The following is a 19,811-nucleotide window of genomic DNA, read 5'->3' as shown; positions in this document are numbered from 1 at the left end:
TATCTGTGTATGTGTGTATATGTATATGTTCATTTTAGTGCAGGTCCTGGGACATTGTGCGCACAAGAAATTGATTTAATTTGGGACTAAATGACACCAAGTCGGGCGAAACCTACGAGACCGCATATTTTTGCCATGTGAACATGTTTGCAGTATGCTTGAGTTGGGAAACTCCCATCGATTTCCCTGTGAGAAATTACGTGACTTTCAGTACTTTATACTTGTATGTTAGTGTGACTAGTTTCCGCTGTATGCTGTTGCACATCTAGTTTTTGACATTGTGAGCTGTTGTTTAGTAATTTCCGCTGCGCGTGCCATACTCACTGTAGTATTAACTACATAATGACTTGCTTATGATCAATCTTTCGTAATTAAGATGGTGGTGTGGTCCCTTAAAGTTGAGAGTCGGAGTTTAAGTGCAACTTAACCATCCACAGTCTGCTGAGGGGCTCCATCATTTTTTGCGTCACACCACTGCAGGAGGAATATGCCTTTGCATTGAAACTTTCCAATGGCCTCTCCAAGTCGGCATCATCGCCTAACCCCCCACCTTAAAAAAAAATCCCTCATAAAAGTAAACATTGCCACAACTCCCCCTGATGAGACTCGACAGCTCCCCACATGCCTTAGGTTCCATCCATGACAATGTAAACATATGCCCTTTCTTCCGCCTAACTCTTGTGCACTGAAAAGGGAACAACCCGAGGTCTAAGTTCCATCACAAAGGACACACCCCACGACAGCTTACCCACCACGCTGCTGTGCGTGCTGCAAGGTACGTACACCTTCGTGTGAGGCGTGTACCTTAAAAACTGCGCTGTGCCCGGCCAAGCAGAGATATAGCTGTCCCGGTCTAGGACCTGCTGGTTCAATAACCAGAGGATACACGGTATGAAAGCAGCGTGCCATCCTCAGAGTTTCAACCCACGAATTTGCCTCTAATTAGTATTCGTTGTGGGCATCGGCCAGAACAAAAGTCATCTTTTAGCACGATGTTTCTACGACAAAACTATGCAGACCGCAGCTGCGAAGGCAGGTGTCCCCCGAATGTTATTTTCTAGCACAGCTTGTGGGGCAGCTACATTTGCAAGCTTGTAAGGCGGCACAATTGTAAGGCGGCACGTGCCCAGTACAATCTAAAAACAAAAACAAAAAAAATGCAATGTCAGATCCATTTCTCATGTTAATACCCACTGCCACGAGACGGAGTAGGCCTCACCGAAGTACAACTGGTTAACACTGTTCAACACAATGGACATCATAAACATTATACAAGCACTGGCAAAGCCAATAGAAATATGGCATTAATAGAGAAATGGATGTAAGTTTATGCATTCAGAAGTGTCGCTTTTCACATTAAAGACACCCTACTGATTGACCAAGTGCTGGGAGAAAGTAGCAGAACAGGATTGTTTTCTGTAGGTAACAAATGCAGGCGACATTAGAGAAACAATGGAGCGTGACAAACAGTGTGGTGATAGAACATACATTTGAGAATTAAAATAGTCCCTCGTGCATTGCAATGTCATCTATGGGAGGCGGAATGATACATCACGAGCGCGTGATATCAGTGTGATCTTTTCTTAAGTGGGGTTTGACGGGGAGTTTTACCTTCAATTTTGGATTTCACTCATTCACACGGATTGTCCAACTTATAAAGTCAATAAACAGGAAGTGTCAAGTTTAAGGTATTTTTGTGTGTGTCGTGTTTTCAAAAGCAAATAATATACCCTAGAAATAAATGCAACACCCAAAGGAAGCAGTTGATACGTCATTAAATGAACAGAAATGTTGAAGTGGTGCCGACCCTGCAGTCATGGAACAAGCACAGAAAAACTCCAGCGTGTATTACTGTAACCTTGAAGTTTCACTTTAACATGAAGACCACATAAAAAGTTTGGAGCTCTGAGTACTCATTGGAAAGCAGAGTAATTTCACGTCTCCGCAGAGGGGCCAGTGACTGAATGGGCACAGAGCGCGGCAAACCAATCCCCTATTCCTCTACAGCAGGTCCTTCAAGAGCCAGGATGAGGCTCTCTAAGGGCCAGGCAGCCCCTAAACATGAGATTATACGCATAAAGGGACCGCACATCTATCAGACGATAAAGCATAAATAATGCAGGTAGCCATCCTCCAAGGGGATTGGCCTCTCTGGCAAAATTGACACATTTCACTGTCGGAGGCAAGAGCAGGAGTCTGACGCTAGAAGCCAAGGAGCTGTTAAATATTTGATATTAACTGCACAATGCGACGGTTCGAGGGCCAGAGAAGGGAGAGGGGAGGGCATTTACTAGCCAGCTTGCTCAAAAGAGCAATTTAATCAAATCCATGTTGTAGCACAGAATAAGTGTCAGCTTTTATTAAATGGAGATAAATAATGTAAATAATGGAAAGGAGTATGGAGATCAGGCCATTTGTCCTTGCTGTAAACAATGTACGTTCTCACTTTATCACCTGCTTGTATTTTGCTCAGTGTTTGGACACCAAGATGGAGACTGTTGCCTATTTTTAGAGATCTTCAAATTCGATGCTTGCAGGATTTAAACAGAACTATAATGTTATGCAGTAATATCAGGTTATGTTGTAGTGTGGGTAAATTCTTGGAAGAAGTAATGAATAGCTTAGTTTGATGGAAGGCAATACTGCACAATGTATTATTGAATTAGCAGGCTGTTAATTGAGCAAGTAGACTTTAAAAATCTTTAATATCCTAAAGTCTACTTGCTCAATTAACAGCATGCTAATTCGGGGCGTGGCCGTGCAGGCAAACAAGGTGGCCGATTAGATGCGAAGCTCCTGAGCCGTCGGCCGCCTTTCTCTGTCTGCCGGCACTAACAGCGATCATCACCACCTCCCATGCGTGGCGAGTTATCGGAAAGCATCCGAGAACGAATGGGGCTGATTGCGGCACCAGCAGATGCCCGCTAAGGCCCGCACCAGCCTCCTGTGTCCCCGGACCGGACATTGCCCTCAGGAGCCCGGAGACGATAGGGGTTTCAGGCGAGCCTGAGGGTGGGGTCTGCGGAAGGCACGGGCGCAGTGGCGAACTGCCGCGGACCAGGGAACCACTGACACACCTATGAACCCACGGTGTGGAGCGGGGTCCTTAGCGAGGTGTCCATTGTGACCTGATCCCCTGATGCCGCGTGGGGCCTGCAGATACAGGACAAGACGGGAGGTAGGGGGTAGCATGCTGCCTGACTCAACCTTTCTTCACAGCAATGCCTTGGGCGCTCTCAGCAACAGCACATGATGGGAGCCTCGCGCAAGTGGGTACGGATGGGGGTGGGGTGCAGCCCAGAGCAGGCAGCGTTTCCCTTGCGGGAGCGTGCGACCATATGGCGCTGCGCGCTCCCGCAAGCAAATCGCCAAAACGTTGCATTGAAAGCAATGCAACTCGTGCACGTTTATGCCTGGAAAGCTGAAGCGATCTCAAGAGGTCGCTTTCCTATGCAGCGCATGCGCGCTGCATAGGCGAGACCTAAAAAGGGTGATCACTCCAACCCAAGCTGTTACAGCCCGATCTCCCTGATTGACAAAACATTGACAATTCTAGGGAGGAATCTGTTTAATAAGATCAGGGTATGAGCCGAGGGGGGCCATATTTTACATTCCTGTCAGTTGGGGTTTAGAAGTAAAATGGGTACTGTTGAGCAGTGCCTAAACCTCAACTTGATAATTGGTAAATATACAACAGCTAAAAAATCCCCTATTTACCTGGCCTTTATGGAACTTACCTCGGCCTTCGACTTTGTCAACAGGTCCCCGCTTGGTCCATCCTTTTAAAATATGGCTAGGACAAGGTTTTAGTGCACTTTTTAGCATATTTGCATAAGGACCTGTACGCCATGGTGCGGATTGGTAAGGGCGAAGAGGTATCAAAAGACATAAAAGTCGGAAGAGGGGTCAGACAGGGTTGCGTCCTGGCCCCTCTTTCTTTTTATTCTTTATATTAACGACCTTAACGAGTCGTTGGTATCACTTACTTCTGATGTCCCTATCATTAATGGTAATACGTTCCCCACCCTACTGTACGCCGACGATGCAGTCCTAATGACCCGCACACCAAATGTGTTACGCATTTTGGTGCAGGGTTTTGTTGATTTTATGGCAAGTTTGGACCTATGCACCAATTTTTAGAAATCGTTTTTAATGGCTTGTGGTTCGAAAAAGTACTCTAACAATACCATTGTTGTGGACTCAGATAGTTTACAGAGCACTCGCACTTTTCCCTACTAAGGGATGGTTTTCACAGTGAATGGTTTGTGGGCTGAGCACGTGGCGCACAGTGGAAATACGTTTCCTAAAGCGATCAATAATATACTTAGCCTGCCCCAACCTAGAAAGACGGAGGTAGTCTCTGCCATCATCTAAAATTTTAAACTACACTGCATCACCACTACTACTTATGGTGCAGAAGTTTGGGGTTTTAGACAGTGTGATAGCATCCAGGTGGAAGACAACAGATTTTGTCGCAAACTATTGGGTGCCCCTATTTCTTTTCCACGGTATGCTTGTCACAGTGAAATGAAACTCCCCTACATCGAAGACTATATTAAGGCCGGTCAGCCATATTTTGGCTTGAGGTCTGGAAGAACCCCGCAGCTCAGTTAACAAGGGAAATAATAAAAGACTGCCTTAGTTGTGACAAGGGAAGGGAAATACACTGGCTTGCTGCTGTCAGTAAGAGCCTGATTAGTGTAAATCTTCAGTGGTTATTTTTAAATCCGACCGACTCAGATGACATAAGTAAAAAAAAGTCTACAGAAGGCACTTCATGCCGTTTACAGTAAAACTAGATATGAAACAGAGGTACGAAAATCTTCAGTCTCCAGATACATGACGATCGAGAATATCTCCCATTTACCCTCTAGATATCTTTTTTTTTTTTTTTTTTAAACCTTTATTGTGCAGATTCAGCAAACAAATACGGGCCCACAACCACCTGGCCGGCCGCGGAACAATTAAGGCACAATCGCAATCTATACGATAACCTAGTAGCATGGCAGTCCAAATAAGCAATCGATCAGAGATACACTGGATTTACTCGTGCCACCAGGAGACAGGAGGAGTGAAGGTTAATTTTTACATTTTTGTTGAGATTTTATACTAAAGAAGTAGAAACAAAAAGAGTCACAGTCCAGTCAATCCCGCTACAACACGAGTATGCAACTTTCAGTAGGGGAGTCCCAAGAGGCAAAGGAAAAATTATAAGCAATGCAACGGAATGACGAAATACACATCAGGATAATTGAGCACACAATATGTTTTGAGTCAATCAGAGCCCACCTTACAACGAACCAAACTACAACCCAAAGGCAGAAATAAGACAAGAAAAGAAATCGTAAGAAGAAAAAATAGGGCCCATAGAAACAAAAAACGGACAAAAGAAAATCCCCCCCCCCCAACCTCCCCACCCTACACGCATGCAGAGGCTACGGCCTAGCCCCCCCTAGCAGTGTGCCTGTCGCCCAAAAAAGAATACCCGAAATATAGAAACAGAAAAAAGTGGGAAAAGAAGAAAAGGAAAGTAATATATAAAGAAAGGTGGAGGAGGAGCCCACTACCAGTCTCTCGGCGCCATCTTTCCACAGGTGAAGCAGTTACATAGTAGTTCAGGATATATTGTACGATAAAAAGGATCACGATACAAGCATATAGTGTGAAAAAGCGCAAAGTCAGCACACCGGATAACCCAAAGCACCAACACGGTCCATATCCAATACGGTCTGCAACCGGGAAATCAACAGGCAATAACAAAGGACGTTCATCCCTGTCCCGTCTTCACTCTCCCCTCCCTGCCAGCAAGGGTATCCCAGTAAGGTGCGAGCAGGAATCCAAAGGGGGCACATCGATTCCCACACACTGCCGGAGCAAGAACACTGAGGGTCAACAGACCAGTCAAGGAGTGCTTAACCCCCCTAGGAGACTCCAGGGTTAAACGGATGGGGAGAGTTACGATGTCCTGCTCCTGTTGAAGCGAGTTCTGGGTACCTAGGGGCGAGGCATGGGGAAAAGACTCATGTCCAAAACGCAAGCCGAGGGTCAGACATCGGTTCGGGCTGGTGTCGCTGATTCCAGAGGCAGCTCCGGATGTTGGAGTCGCGAAGTAATCACTATGGTGCGGGGTCGCCATCTTGTGATAGTCAAACCCTGGGGGAGGCGCAGCTCTGTGGTCCGGCAAGTCCGCCATGTTGAAGCCCTCCGGTGTAGACAGTATACTGTCCACCTTGCCAATCAGGGTGAGCGCGGAGAAAGTCATTTCCTGACGGAGGGAGACGATGGCCGCCAGTAAAGCACCGTAGCCTTGGGTACACCCACGCTCACATCCACTTGCATCCCCCAGCTCATCACAAACGTAGCCGTTCGACGGCCCGACTCCCCAGGAAAGTGCGCCATTGTTCACTGCAAATGGGAGCCCTCTAAACCAGGGGCTGGCGCCTCACAGTACACAATGGGGCTATGCTGAGATACGGTGACAAACAGACACCAGGAAGCAGCAGTTGACAATATCCCTTAAGCCAGCCGTTCCGCTTGAAGTCGGTGGGGCATGGAGATGGGAGACCACTCGTTGGCAGCAGGGCAGCGGTAGGGCAATCAATCGGCCAAAAGCGATAAAGGGTTCTGTTGTATTCTCTGTACTTATGCTGTATCACTTTAAGTCTGACATTCCATTTTCTTGATGTCATTTTCTACTGTGTTCTGCCTAGTCAGTTAGCTCCCTGCTTTCTGATGGGATCACCAGCTATTCTCTGTAGTGCATAATAAATGCCTTATAATCCATTTTCTTGATGTCATTTTCTACTGTGTTCTGCCTAGTCAGTTAGCTCCCTGCTTTCTGATGGGATCACCAGCTATTCTCTGTAGTGCATAATAAATGCCTTATAATCCTTTATTAGTCCTCTAACTTCATTTACATCAGGTTCCTCACGTAGAGAAGCACTCCAGACCCAGGCGCCGGGCATAATCAATCCTTTACCTGCCGTCCGATGAAGCGAGAGGGCCGGAGCCGGCCGCGATTCCCTCAATTGGACCGGCCGGCGTGGCAAAGCTGCCGACGCCCGACGTTGTTCACTCCACAGCCGGCGCCATGATCTATGCGAGGCCCCGGTCTGAGGGCCGCCGCGGGTCTCGATCTTCAATCGAGTATTTCTCCCGGTTGCAGGGGAGCGCGGTCTTCAGGATTTCCCCACAAGCCGACGGTGCAATGCGGCAACCGCATCATGCCGACTGAGCGCAGGATCGGGGACAGGATAGGCGCGATAGAAGAATTGGTCGGCGGAGCCGAGGGACTACACGTCCGACCCGGTCGCCATCTTGGCTTCTCCCTCTAGATATCTTTTAAGACCTATTGGCCGATGGGAGAGGGGGTTTGCTCTTTCAATTAAGGGTTGACACTATGAAACTTTTGCTCTGTTTCCCACTGGGGTACAATTCTAATCTTGATCAACTTCCATGTCCCTGTAAAGTTTAATGCAAACAAACAATTTTGCACTTTTAAGTTTTTTTGTAGTTTTTATTTAAAATACACAAAACAGTTTTTGATGCCATTTTTCAAGACTATACCCTCGATTGATTACAAGGTAGCCTATAGGTATATTGTTACTTTGGAAGATGAGGAGTTAACCTTCCAAATAGGTTCCTTTCTGAAAGTGACAGCATGTGCTCGTAAATAAATGTGTACCCTCTGAAATCTGTCTTTGCTAAATTGTATTTTTATATCATAGATACATCTTGTCGAGTCCTTTTTATACTGTATTTTTTTTAACTATAATGGAATGTATGATGTATTTGTTGACTCTCCATCAGAAATCAATTTTGTCACAACTTGTCCCACTTTTAATTGTCTTCCCCTTTATCAGACCTATGTATTTTTATTATATGTCGTGATGTTTGGATTTGTGCTTTTATGGATATTCATCGTATCCGAATAAAGATTTTGAAATTAAATGAAATTATATAATATTTCCTCTCCAGTTTATGCAACAGTAGAGAAAGTGTAGGACTTTGGGGTGGGAATAATATATTTAACTCCCCCAAACAGTGCAACAGTAGGAAAAGAGTTGTACTTCAGAGGGTTAAGATTTACTATTCCCTCCCCCGTCCATGCAACAGTCGGGAAAGTTTTGGACTTCGAAGGGGTAAGATTTACTATTCCCACTCCAGTCTGCAACAGTAGGGAAAGTGTTGGAGTTCGAGAGGGTTCCATTTACTATCCCCACTCCAGTCTGTACATTAGTAGGGAAAGTGTTGGACTTTGAAGTGGTTATATTTACTAGTCCCACTCCAGTCTATGTAACAGTAGGTAAACAAAGTTACTTCAAACGCATTACATATCTGAATAACACTATTAATTTTGAAAAATATAAAACTCTTAATATAAAAATTATTACTTAATATAAAATATACAAATATATTTATTAATTGTTTTAACCAATTTACAAAACTCATAAACTATGTAATTTATTTTCAATGAAAATAAAATTGGTTATTTAATTATTAGTTCATTAGCTTGTAACCCTATACCCCTAGAGACACGCATGTTCATGAACTCTATCCACTCGGGATCTCCATCAGACCCCTGCCCACACCACATCTTCAACAAAGCTGACGCAACCATCGCACCCCAACTGCGAAGAATCATCAACATCTCCTTCGACTCCACAACATTACCGGAAAGCTGGAAGCACGCCGAAATCAACGCACTCCTCAAAAATCCCAAAGCTGACCCCAAAGACCTCAAGAACTTCCGGCCCATCTCTCTGCTCCCCTTCCCGGCGAAGGTCATCGAGAAAATAACCAACATACAGCTGACCCAGCACCTCGAGGACAACAGCATCCTAGACCCATCCCAGTCTGGTTTCAGACGCAACCATAGCACCGAGACTGCCCTCATCGCCGCCACAGACGACATTAGGCGCCAGCTGGACAACGGCGAAACCTCAGCCCTCATCCTCCTGGACCTATCAGCCGCCTTCGACACGGTCTGCCACCGCACACGCAGAACACGCCTCAAAGAAGCCGGAATCCAGAAGAAGGCCCTTGATTGGACATCGTCCTTCCTCTCTGGCAGATCCCAGAGAGTCCGGCTCCGCCCTACCGCTCCAAAGCCACCGACATCTGCGGCATACCCCCAAAGCTCATCCCTCAGCCTGACCTTGTTCAATGTCTACATGGCCCCCCTTGCACAAGTGGCCCATCAGCACATCCTGAACATCATCTCCTACGCGGAGAACACCCAGTTCATCCTCTCCCTCACCAAGGACCCACACACTGCCAAAACCAACCTCCACGAGGGAATGAAGGCCGTCGCCGAATGGATGAGGTGCAGCCGTCTGAAACTGAACTCTGACAAGACGGAGGTCCTCATCCTAGGTCCCACCCCCTCAGCCTGTAACGACTCCTGGTGGCCGACCACATTGGGAACAGCTCCGACACCCACGGACCACGCGCGCAACCTGGGATTCATCCTCGACTACTCCCTCTCCATGTCGAAGCAGGTCAACGCCATCTCCTCCTCCTGCTACAACACTCTCCGCATGCTCCGCAGGATCTACAAGTGGATCCCCACCGAAACCAGAAGAACAGTTACCCAGGCCCTCGTCAGCAGCAGACTGGACTACGGCAACGCACTCTGCGTAGGAATCCCAGCCAAACACCTGCAACGACTACAACGCATCCAGAACGCCTCAGCACGACTGATCCTCAACGTCCCCCGCCACAGAAACATCTCCTCCCTTCTAAGAGACCTGCACTGGCTCCCCGTCAACTAAAGGATCACCTTCAAACTCATCACCCACACACACAAAGCACTCCACAATGCTGGACCAGCCTACCTGAACAGACTCAACTTCTACACCCCCACCCGCCAGCTCCGCTCTGCCAGCCTCGCCCTCGCCGCCGTCCCGCGCATCCAACAAACTAACTCAGGCGGCAGATCCTTCTCCTACCTCGCCGCCAAGACCTGGAACACCCTCCCTACCCATCTACGGCAGATCCAAGACCTGCTCGCCTTCAGAAGGCTCCTCAAGACATGGCTCTTCGAGCAGTAGCAGCTACCTCACCTCCCAGCGCCTTGAGACCCTCACGGGTAAGTAGAGCGCTTTACAAATCCCTGATTGATTGATTGAGACCTAGAAACCCACGCCAAAAATATAGCTAAAATAAAGAAGTATAACACGGTATATCATAATTGCTAATAAATTGCATATCTGATTTTAAGAAAGTAGGATCTACTTGAATGTTTACCCCCACTTTTTGCCTGGTGCTAAGCTGTATTATGACTAGTAGGACGGGGATCCTGCTAATCAGGACCCCAGTCTATCTGCTTTCTCCCTAAGTTGTTGTGTTGAGTACTTAGGTACACTCCAGATTGGATACTGCGGCACACTTAGTAGTCCCAAGTATATGGTACTAAGGTACCCAGCGTATAGGTACCCCGTAGGTCTCCCATGGGCTAAAGCATGCATAATCCCACCCATGGGAGACCATGCAAAATGGAACTACAGGCCTGCTGTTGCAGCTTGTGTAACTTTGTGCATGCAGCACTTACTGAAGATATAGGTTTACTATATCAAAGGGTCACTGCACTTAAAACTATGTCACCATTATAGCAGGCGTTTGCAATCCTGAAGGCAGGGTGCTTGGTTCTAAGTGAGCGGGTGCGTCTGCATGAGCAGGACACCCCTGCAGCCTACCAAGTCAATTCTCCCGGGTTGTTGTCAGTGAAGCAGCCATATACTATACAGAGGGCCACCGCGTAATTAGGCAATGACCATCTCAAACGGTTGCAACAAATCCTTTCATGTTTGGGATCAAACATGTTGGACTTATATACCCACACCTTAAACGGTGTGCAAGGTATGATTCCAAGCACTGGAAGAGCTCTCCATTAGGCTCTCGGGGTTCACGGTACAGGCTTCCAGACCCGGGCAGCACAAAATGTATACTTCTGACCAGAGACACATTTCTGCCTTCCTGCTGATGAGCCAAGCCAGAGCAGAGGAAGGTGGAACAATAGGCATCCTGTCACAGGGAGGTATGACCACCTTCCAGACAGGATTGAGTGTATTGGTACTGGGTGGGTGCGCTTGCCAGCACAAGAAAGTCTCTATGAGGGGCACACTTTGTGTCCCCATGCATAGCCCAGATCAAACCAGTTCTTGGAGCCTTTGGCACGAAACTGGACAAAGGACATGAGAATAACGTCCCCCCGTCTAGACCCTTCCTTGAGAGAGTTCCCTGAATTTTCCCAACTCTTTCCCTAGGGTACTTAAATGCTTACCTGGGTGTAGGTCCCTAGATTCGGCGTGAGAGAAGATTCAGATCAGACACCACTGCACTTCTACCGTCTGGGCAATCTGGAAATCCCTGGACTTCGTTTGGGCCTGACTTAGTCTCCTGCATCGTCTGTACCTGTACATCATACAGGACCCTTCCAAGGCCCATGAAGCATCAAAGACACCTGAAGTAATCTCCCTTGAAATGAAGGAGACACTCCCCTGCATTCTCAGGCGCCGCAATTAAGTTAACAGGTCTGCAGATCCCGAGTTCTTCCGTACTCAGTGCAACCAAGGTGGTGGTTTTCCACAGCTCCTGAGGCATGCTCTACCCTCTCACAAAGTTTCTAGCCAGTATCCCTTATGGGGTTCAATAATCGAACCCCTGTGTACCGCGTCCAGCTTGCAGTTGCAAAGGCTTTTTTGCTAGAAGATCTTTGGGCTCTAAGTAGCCCCAAAACCGAGCACCTCCAATGACCAGTATCTTCAGCCACACCGCATTGTATGCATTGTGGCCTGCATCTCTTGGTGAGCTGCTTGAGGTCCTCTCACCACTCCAGTGCCTCCGGGCTGTGGGTCCACTTGAGGGTCAGACTTGTTTCTTTTGGGTTTCCCTGATTGCTTGGGCCTGCCCTGACTTCTTTGCCTTTGGTGAGTCCCCTGGACCTTGCTGGTCCAGACGTTGCTCCTTCTTTGATTCCTGCGTGACTTGCCTTTGCCAAGGCTTGTTGGTGCTCCCGCCGGACACCGAGCCCTCAGCACTCGACATCCTTCGTGGGACAGGTCGTGCACAGCTCCTAGTGTTCTTCAGCATCACTTGGTCCTCACAACTGCAGAGTGAAGGTCATAGTCATCCTCCCTGTAGCACCCTACATCAGAGGGCATTCGGCTTCCAAGTCTCCTGGTCACTTCTGAGTGGCATAGACTTTGTCCCCTTTGCTTTCAGGTACTCCTCTTCAAGAATCCACATTTGGATTTCCACAGACACTTTCTTCTCTTCCAGCAGCGGCCCTTTCCTGAAGTTCCCCATTGGGTTCGACTGCGGTTTCCGAGACCACTTCACAAGTATGCACTAAGCTTTCCTGGTGTTGGTAACATGGGTACTAGGGTATTCACGGGCGGGGTGACTTTCCAACCTCCTGACTTCCATGGGGTTTCTTCAGGGTCCACTGGGAAAGGTCCTTAATGTTTTTAAATCCAACCACGACGTGCACATAGAGTTGTACGGAGCACGCAGTCGTGTTTCCACACTGCACACGCTCTCCGTGGAGTCCCTATCTATTCCCCTTGGGCGGTTCCTTGGCGTCCCAGTACTTCTACGTCCTCTCAACACTGTCTTGACTCAAGTCATGGTTCTTATACCACTTTCTTAGTATATGGTTTGGTCCGGGGGTCACTGTGTATTTAGTGCTATTTACTGTATTTCTGTGCTAAAGTATTGTGTGCATCTCCATGTGGGAGATATTGGAACATACTGGAGAGTATTATAAAATAAATACATATTTTTATAAATACTTGGTGTCATTCTGTTTCACTTAATCTATACTGTAAGATTGTATTCTGGTAAAACAAGCTACTTTACACTCCTTCTGGACTAAGCCACAGCTCCCCACAGCTACCACTTAGAGAGCTTTCTAAGGTTGTCTAATACCTCTTAATTCACCATAATGGTTGTCTGGACAGGTGCAAGGTGCCCACTTACATTAGTAGATATCATATACCAGGCCAGCTTCTCACACTAATTAACAATAAGTCATTGTTGATTAGTACTTAATTAACTTCCAGCAACCCTACAAATCCAGCAGCCCACACTATAGCTAGAAAATATAATTATTACCCAATTTACATAATTATTAATCAATTAAATATTTAATTATACATTTATCAATTTTTAATTTAATTCCTAAAGATCTTCCCTCCCTATACCCCTACAAACCATGCAACACGTAACTTAAATATGACTACAATTAGTATTACATAATGTACATAATTCATGATCAATGTAATAATTAATAACACACTAATTATGAATTGTTACCGTAATTAATTATTACTTAATTAACTTCCCAACCTATGCTCCTACAAAGCCAGCAGCCCACACCTAAAATGTAAGTAAATTAAATCGGTATTACATATTATAAATAATATAAATCACATACCTAAAAAAAAAAATATTGATATATTATTACCTATTGATCTTTCCAACCTATCCCGCTACAAATGCAACAAGCCACTACAACACTTTAAATTTACTCTTAGTAATTAAATAAAAAAATCAAAATCTCTTAATTGCAAACTATATTTTCAAAACTTAAACACAATTATACAGACCATAGTAACACATTCAATTAATATATGAACTAAAACACTTTAAAATAATTAAACAGTATAGTTTTCAACTATATTTTTTGAAAATTATATTAGCAACAACAATATTCTTAATGATATTACTTACCTAGAAAAAAATGAAAAAAATGATATGCTAGACAACAATATTTCTGCATCACAATATTATATATCATCTGCCCATCTTTGAAAATTTTGAGACGGTATTATCTACTGCATGTATTCCGTCTTTTTCAGATTAGATCATGCCGCCCAGCTGTCATGCTAGCACTGAATAGTTACCATCTGCAGACAGCTTGTAGGGCCGCCAGATTCTGTCAAAAGGCATTGCTGCTAGTAGTGAAGACTGAGAAAAAAGATTACTGAATGCTCGAACAAGGATGCCTGAAGTGTTATGAACAGACTCTGAATCCCCTCTCACAAATATATCAAATATATAGACATTTTAGAAAGTTATTCTTTTTGTATTTTTTTTAACGATCTTCTAAAGTCGAATATTTTATTCTTAAAACATGTGTTTTAATGTAACCATATTGTAAAGGTTTTAATTAATTATATACAATACTTACTTATATATCACAATATATGTTTTCTATATTTCTGTCTCCTGATATTGGCAATTCAATATTTTGTCCAAATACATAAAAAATTGAAAACATGTGGAGAATAATAGTAGCAGGTCTCTTGGTCTCAAAAGATAAGCTATGAATTCTGTGTTTCTTCACTCAGAATGCAGAACCCATATTGCATCCCTCAGCTGACATGCCTTTTATGGTTGCAGGTTGTCCAGCTGTACCTGTCTGGTGGAATGTGCGGCCAGGACCGTGAGGGAAGTCCTATCTGGTATGATGTTGTAGGCCCGCTTGATGCTAAAGGTTTGCTCCTATCGGCGTCCAAACAAGACCTCATCAAAACCAAGGCTCGGGATTGTGAAATCATGCACCAGGAGTGCAAGCAGCAGTCTGAGAAGGTAAGTATGGTCTTAGAAGTTGAGCACTCTCGCGGAAAGGATGAGCACTAATCTTGGAGAAGGCTGGAGCAGAGCTAGAAGCATTACCAAATTGGTGATTGCAGATCAGTGAGAGTACAGTGTGCTGCTTGAGAAAGTGAACACCAAGCTAGAGAGATTGCACACCACTATCTTATAATGTGAGTACTGAGCTGGACAGAAGGCAAAGTGATAACAGAGAAGGCAAGCTCTGAGATGTTGAATAAAGTTGGTGCTGCACACTGCTCTCTAGAAACCGACTCTGAGTGAGTATTCATTGCTGTCTGAGAAAGAGAATACTGAACTGGAGAGAACCCAGACAACTATGCAAGATGGTGTATGCTGATGTAGGGTTAAGAATAGTAAATCACTGTTTACTTATATATACTTACTTTGACAGTATATTGGTAGTCCATATTCTGCACTCTGTATTTTACATGTAATCTACTTTTCTCTAATTTACTGTAGTCAACCTAATGCTTGGAAAAGGAAGGGTCGCATTCTTGCAACTTTTTATAAACACTTTATTACACCTCTGCAGTGATGGTTCAGAGATATGAGTAAGAAGATGGCAGATTTGATAGACTGCCTACCCAAAAAGAAACAACTAGAGGCCGAACCACTTTTGAAAGGAAGAATAGTTAAAATTAACCTAGAACACTAGATTGCTGACCACTGACCTGACACTGTGCCACCATACACAGTTCAGGATATGGCCTCATACCAGAGGTACAGGCACATCTGAGTTGGCCTCATATTTTATAGTGTACTGGTGTCTCCAACCAGTCGATCGGGAGCTACTAGCAGCTTGTTAATACCTTCGGAGAATCTCACATACTTAAGTACATTTTTTTAAAAGCACAGGGTCACATTTTTCTTTTAAAATTAAGGGAAGACTGTTTATTTTACATTATCATCTGCAAGCTGCAGATAGCAGGGCCTGATAACAAGCAGTGCTTGTGTCAGATTTATGACTCCTCGGGGCACACCGGTGCAGATCGGGAGCGCTGAGGTATTTAACTCTTAAATAAGTCCTTGTCAACTCAATATTGAAGTGTGAGAACAAAATGAGGTTTCTGAATGCTTTTAATGGTAGAAAAGTAAAAGGAAAATGTACTTTAATGAATAAGTTAGCGCTTCAGTTTAATTTTCTCCTATTTAAGTGTTGCATTTGCAAACAGCAGGCCACTTGTTACTAGTAGCCGGTAGACACTGTGCCATATTTTATAACTGAAATGTACAGTCCTCTTTTTTGAAATGGGGTAAATGTAAAGTGAAGAAAATATTTCTATGAAACACTGTCTTAATGTTTTTCTCCACTTTCAATTAGCCAATTACATCTTAATGTTTTATGAAGCATGTTTCTTCACCTTAAATTCCTACCATTTAAATAAATGGCTGTTTTTTTCTATTATACATATGGCACCTTACCTGCAGGCCACTGGGAGAAAGATACCTGGTGTTTGTAAATGTGATACATGAAAATAGGTTTTAAGAAATCCATATAAAGTTAACTCTTCAGTTTAATTTTCTCCCATTTCGAAGTGTTGCCTTTACACACAGCATGCATCTTGCTCCCAGTTGCTGGTAGAAATAGTGCCATATTTATAACTGAAAAATACAACCATTATTTTAAGTGGTAGAAATGTAAAGTGAAAAAAAATATTCCATATCATGAACATTTTTGAAGAACGTTTTATGACTTTGAATTTATCCCATTTAAAAAAATGATTGTATGTTTGTACTATATGTGTAACAGGGCCACATATGACAGAGTATTCCAGTGCCACAAGTACATACGATGTAGGCTCCCAGTCACCCATACACATTTATCCCATTTATATGCACACCTGTTCATACATTCCCAAAGACCACACTCTCACTGACACACATGGCTGTCCTGTCATAGTGCCCCTAGTCAAAGTATTTTGTTCAAACCATGGAATCTCGTTCTCTGGATATTAGGCCTAAAGTCAATGTAGCTGGGTGTGAGGGTGTCTGGGCACAATGTGAAAGTTGTTTAGCCTTCAGTAGCTCAAAATGACTTTCACTGATCAAACGTAGCTCTCACTGCAGAAAATGTTGGAGACCCTTGCTCTGAGTGCATCTTTTGAGAAAGATGCCGCTTTTCGGCCAGGAAAATCTGCAAAATGTGTTTGCTTTATCCCTGGCTGTGTATGTGCTGTCTTATGCATTCCTTTCTGTTTTAAAATGTCAAATCCGTTTTTCCAACCATGGATATCAAGATATCAAAGTAATCACTTCCATGGTGATTCCGGCATTCTTGGTCCTTGACCTCCCCTCTTAACAAAACCCGCCAGTCTTCCGCTCCACCAGCATTTGGCATATTGAAACCATGGATGTCTGGAAAAAAATGTATGATCTGGTGAGGTGTCTGGGACATGTATATAGATAGGGAACTCACATGTTAGAAGGAGGACTTTCAAATTCTTTCAAAATGATAGTGTTAGTTAGAGAATATTTTCCTCCTCTCCTGTGCAAGCAATTTCCAACTGATTTGCTAGAGAGAGCTCAAGGATTAAATGTACTGGAATCACCATGAAGGTAGTTTTGCTATCTCTAATTTACCATTAAGTATGGGCGAATTTTGCGAATCTGGCGTTCGCGAATTTTGCGAATTTGCGAACTCGCAATCCGCAAAATCCGCGCATTCTCGCGAATTTGCGGATTTTTTTTTGTGTTCGCAAGGATTTCTGCCAGTTCGCAAGGATTTCTGCCAGTTCGCGAGGGTTTTGTACTAGTTCGCAATTGGGAACTTACATGTCGGCTCGCAACGGTCACAATTATGTTGTTTCTACGTCTGGTTCATCATCACAGGTTCCCAGAACCCTCTGTTTCACCCCTGCCACCCTCTGTTTTACCCATGCCATCCTCTGTTTTACCCATGCCATCCTCTGGTGCATCAATGCCACCCTCTGGTTCATCATCACTGTAGATTATGGGGGGGAAAAGCAAGCACACCTGCCTGCTTCAACTGACATGAATTAATTTGGGGTTGATTTATTAATGTGTCACTGTTTTAAAATTCCAGTCTGGCACCTGCTTCCTTATCTGTAATTTGCTTTCTGTTGCAGTGCAATTTTTTTTTCCAGGACCTTTGTGGCCTACTTGTAGCTATTCTATGAGCCTGCTGTGAGGGTCAGAGCAGGGTCATATAATTGTTGCAACTAGCAACTGAACTCTGGAGGGGCCCTTGTCAGGAAGCACTACAGGGAATGGTTACTAATGATGAGTTTGAACTTTTGAACCTGCTGAATGCTTTTTTTGTGTTCGCAAGGATTTCTGCCAGTTCGCGAGGGTTTTGTACCAGTTCGCAATTGCGAACTTACATGTCGGCTCGCAACGGTCACGATTATGTTGTTTCTACGTCTGGTTCATCATCACAGGTTCCCAGAACCCTCTGTTTCAACCCTGCCACCCTCTGTTTTACCCATGCCATCCTCTGGTGCATCAATGCCACACTCTGGTTCATCATCACTGTAGATTATGGGGGGGAAAAGCAAGCACACCTGCCTGCTTCAACTGACATGAATTAATTTGGGGTTGATTTATTAATGTGTCACTTTTTTAAAATTCCAGTCTGGCACCTGCTTCCTTATCTGTAATTTGCTTTCTGTTGCAGTGCAATTTTTCTTCCAGGACCTTTGTGGCCTACTTGTAGCTATTCTATGAGCCTGCTGTGAGGGTCAGAGCAGGGTCATATAAATGTTGCAACTAGCAACTGAACTCTTGAGGGGCCCTTGTCAGGAAGCACTACAGGGAATGGTTACTAATGATGCGTTTGAACTTTTGAACCTGCTGAATGCTTTTTTTGTGTTCGCAAGCATTTCTGCCAGTTCGCAAGGATTTCTGCCAGTTCGCGAGGGTTTTGTACCAGTTCGCAATTGCGAACTTACACCGCACGCAGCAAAAAATCCGCTGCGTGCGAATTTGCGGATTTTGCGGGAAATTCGCGGATCTCGCGGATTGCGAATTTACCGAAAATCCGCAAAATCCACGAACGTAACGGATTTTCCGCCCATGCTTATTTACCATGCTGTTACTAAATAGAGTGTGACCCTTTGGTGTGCAGATATGGGGTTGATAGTCCCTTACCTATAGTCTACCCCTAGAGGCAATTCAATAGCCGGAATACTTGATATGAAATGCATAGTCAATTAAATCAAAGAATGAGCCTGTCCAGAAAGTACCCTTAATTACACCACTCTGTTAAACAATTTTCAATGTTTGTAGCCCATCTCTAGACAGTCTAGATTCTACCGTTACTCATTTAGTGAGACAGACTCCAAAACTAGACAATATTACAAATAATACCTTAACAGTAAGGTAGTAACAGAACTTTCATTTGGCTGCTGGTCTTATCTCTCCCAATATATTCCAAGTTTTCTTGATCTCTGGGGTTGGTTATATGCTAAGGCAAGACTTAGAATCTGACTTTGTTGTCTTCTGCGGAAGGGTTTCACACTGATCCTACAATCAGAATAGTCCCTGAGGATGGAGTGGGGCAACAAGTCACTTTGCCCATTGGTGTTAACAATCCATGTATCAGCTTTGAAGGCATCTGCTTTGAGAACCTTATTATCTTTCTCTTGTTTGTATAGTGTGAATACTTTAACTTATTGCTGCTTTGGCTGAATAGACCCTCAGTGCATGATTTGCTTTTGTCACCATGTAAATCCCTCATTCAGTTGTTCAAAATCCGTCCTAGTTATTCATTCACTGAGAAGTATTATCGTTTTGAAGATCTTTGTACTTTCTTGCTGTCGCATATCTTGTTGGGTGGCCCTGGTTTACGGGGTCTCAAGTAGCTCCACTCTTCTTGTGGTCTGCCTAAGGAAGTGTTTTTCGATCTCGACAGTCTCAAGAGAATAGTCGGTGTGGTGCTCTGTGGAACCATGTATTCTGGCAAGTTCTTGAGTGGAGTGTGACAATGTTTTCTGCCTCTTGTAAATGACTTTTCAAATAATGCTCTTAAATAACCTCTCCAATGTGACATATGATTAATCTCTTGCAGTTCAGTAAACGGATTGAAGACGTTGTGATGATTTATGACCTAGAGGGGTTGGGGCTCAAGCATCTCTGGAAACCAGCCATCGAGGCCTATGGAGAGGTGAGGAGAAGCCTGAAGTTGGAAAATTACAGAGAAACACTTTAAAAGATGCTAGATTCAGAGTGCC

The 19,811-nt window shown here is 44.4% G+C and overlaps 1 protein-coding gene across 2 annotated transcripts in view; it reads left to right on the top strand.

Moving 5' to 3' along the window:
- Nucleotides 1-19,811, top strand: part of LOC147679626 (SEC14-like protein 2) — a 501,045-nt gene that overhangs the window by 242,021 nt on the left and 239,213 nt on the right. For both annotated transcript variants that reach the window (XM_086943203.1, XM_086943204.1), the window contains 2 exons: nt 14,407-14,595; nt 19,649-19,744. In XM_086943203.1, the coding sequence (XP_086799329.1) occupies nt 14,407-14,595; nt 19,649-19,744 (285 nt within the window). The remainder of the gene's footprint in view (nt 1-14,406; nt 14,596-19,648; nt 19,745-19,811) is intronic.

This window comes from Lissotriton vulgaris, chromosome 11, assembly GCF_964263255.1.
Source record: "Lissotriton vulgaris chromosome 11, aLisVul1.2, whole genome shotgun sequence".
Taxonomy (NCBI): Eukaryota; Metazoa; Chordata; class Amphibia; order Caudata; family Salamandridae; genus Lissotriton; species Lissotriton vulgaris.
Note: the sequence above shows the minus strand (reverse complement) of the source record. Positions and strands in the feature narration are given on the sequence as shown.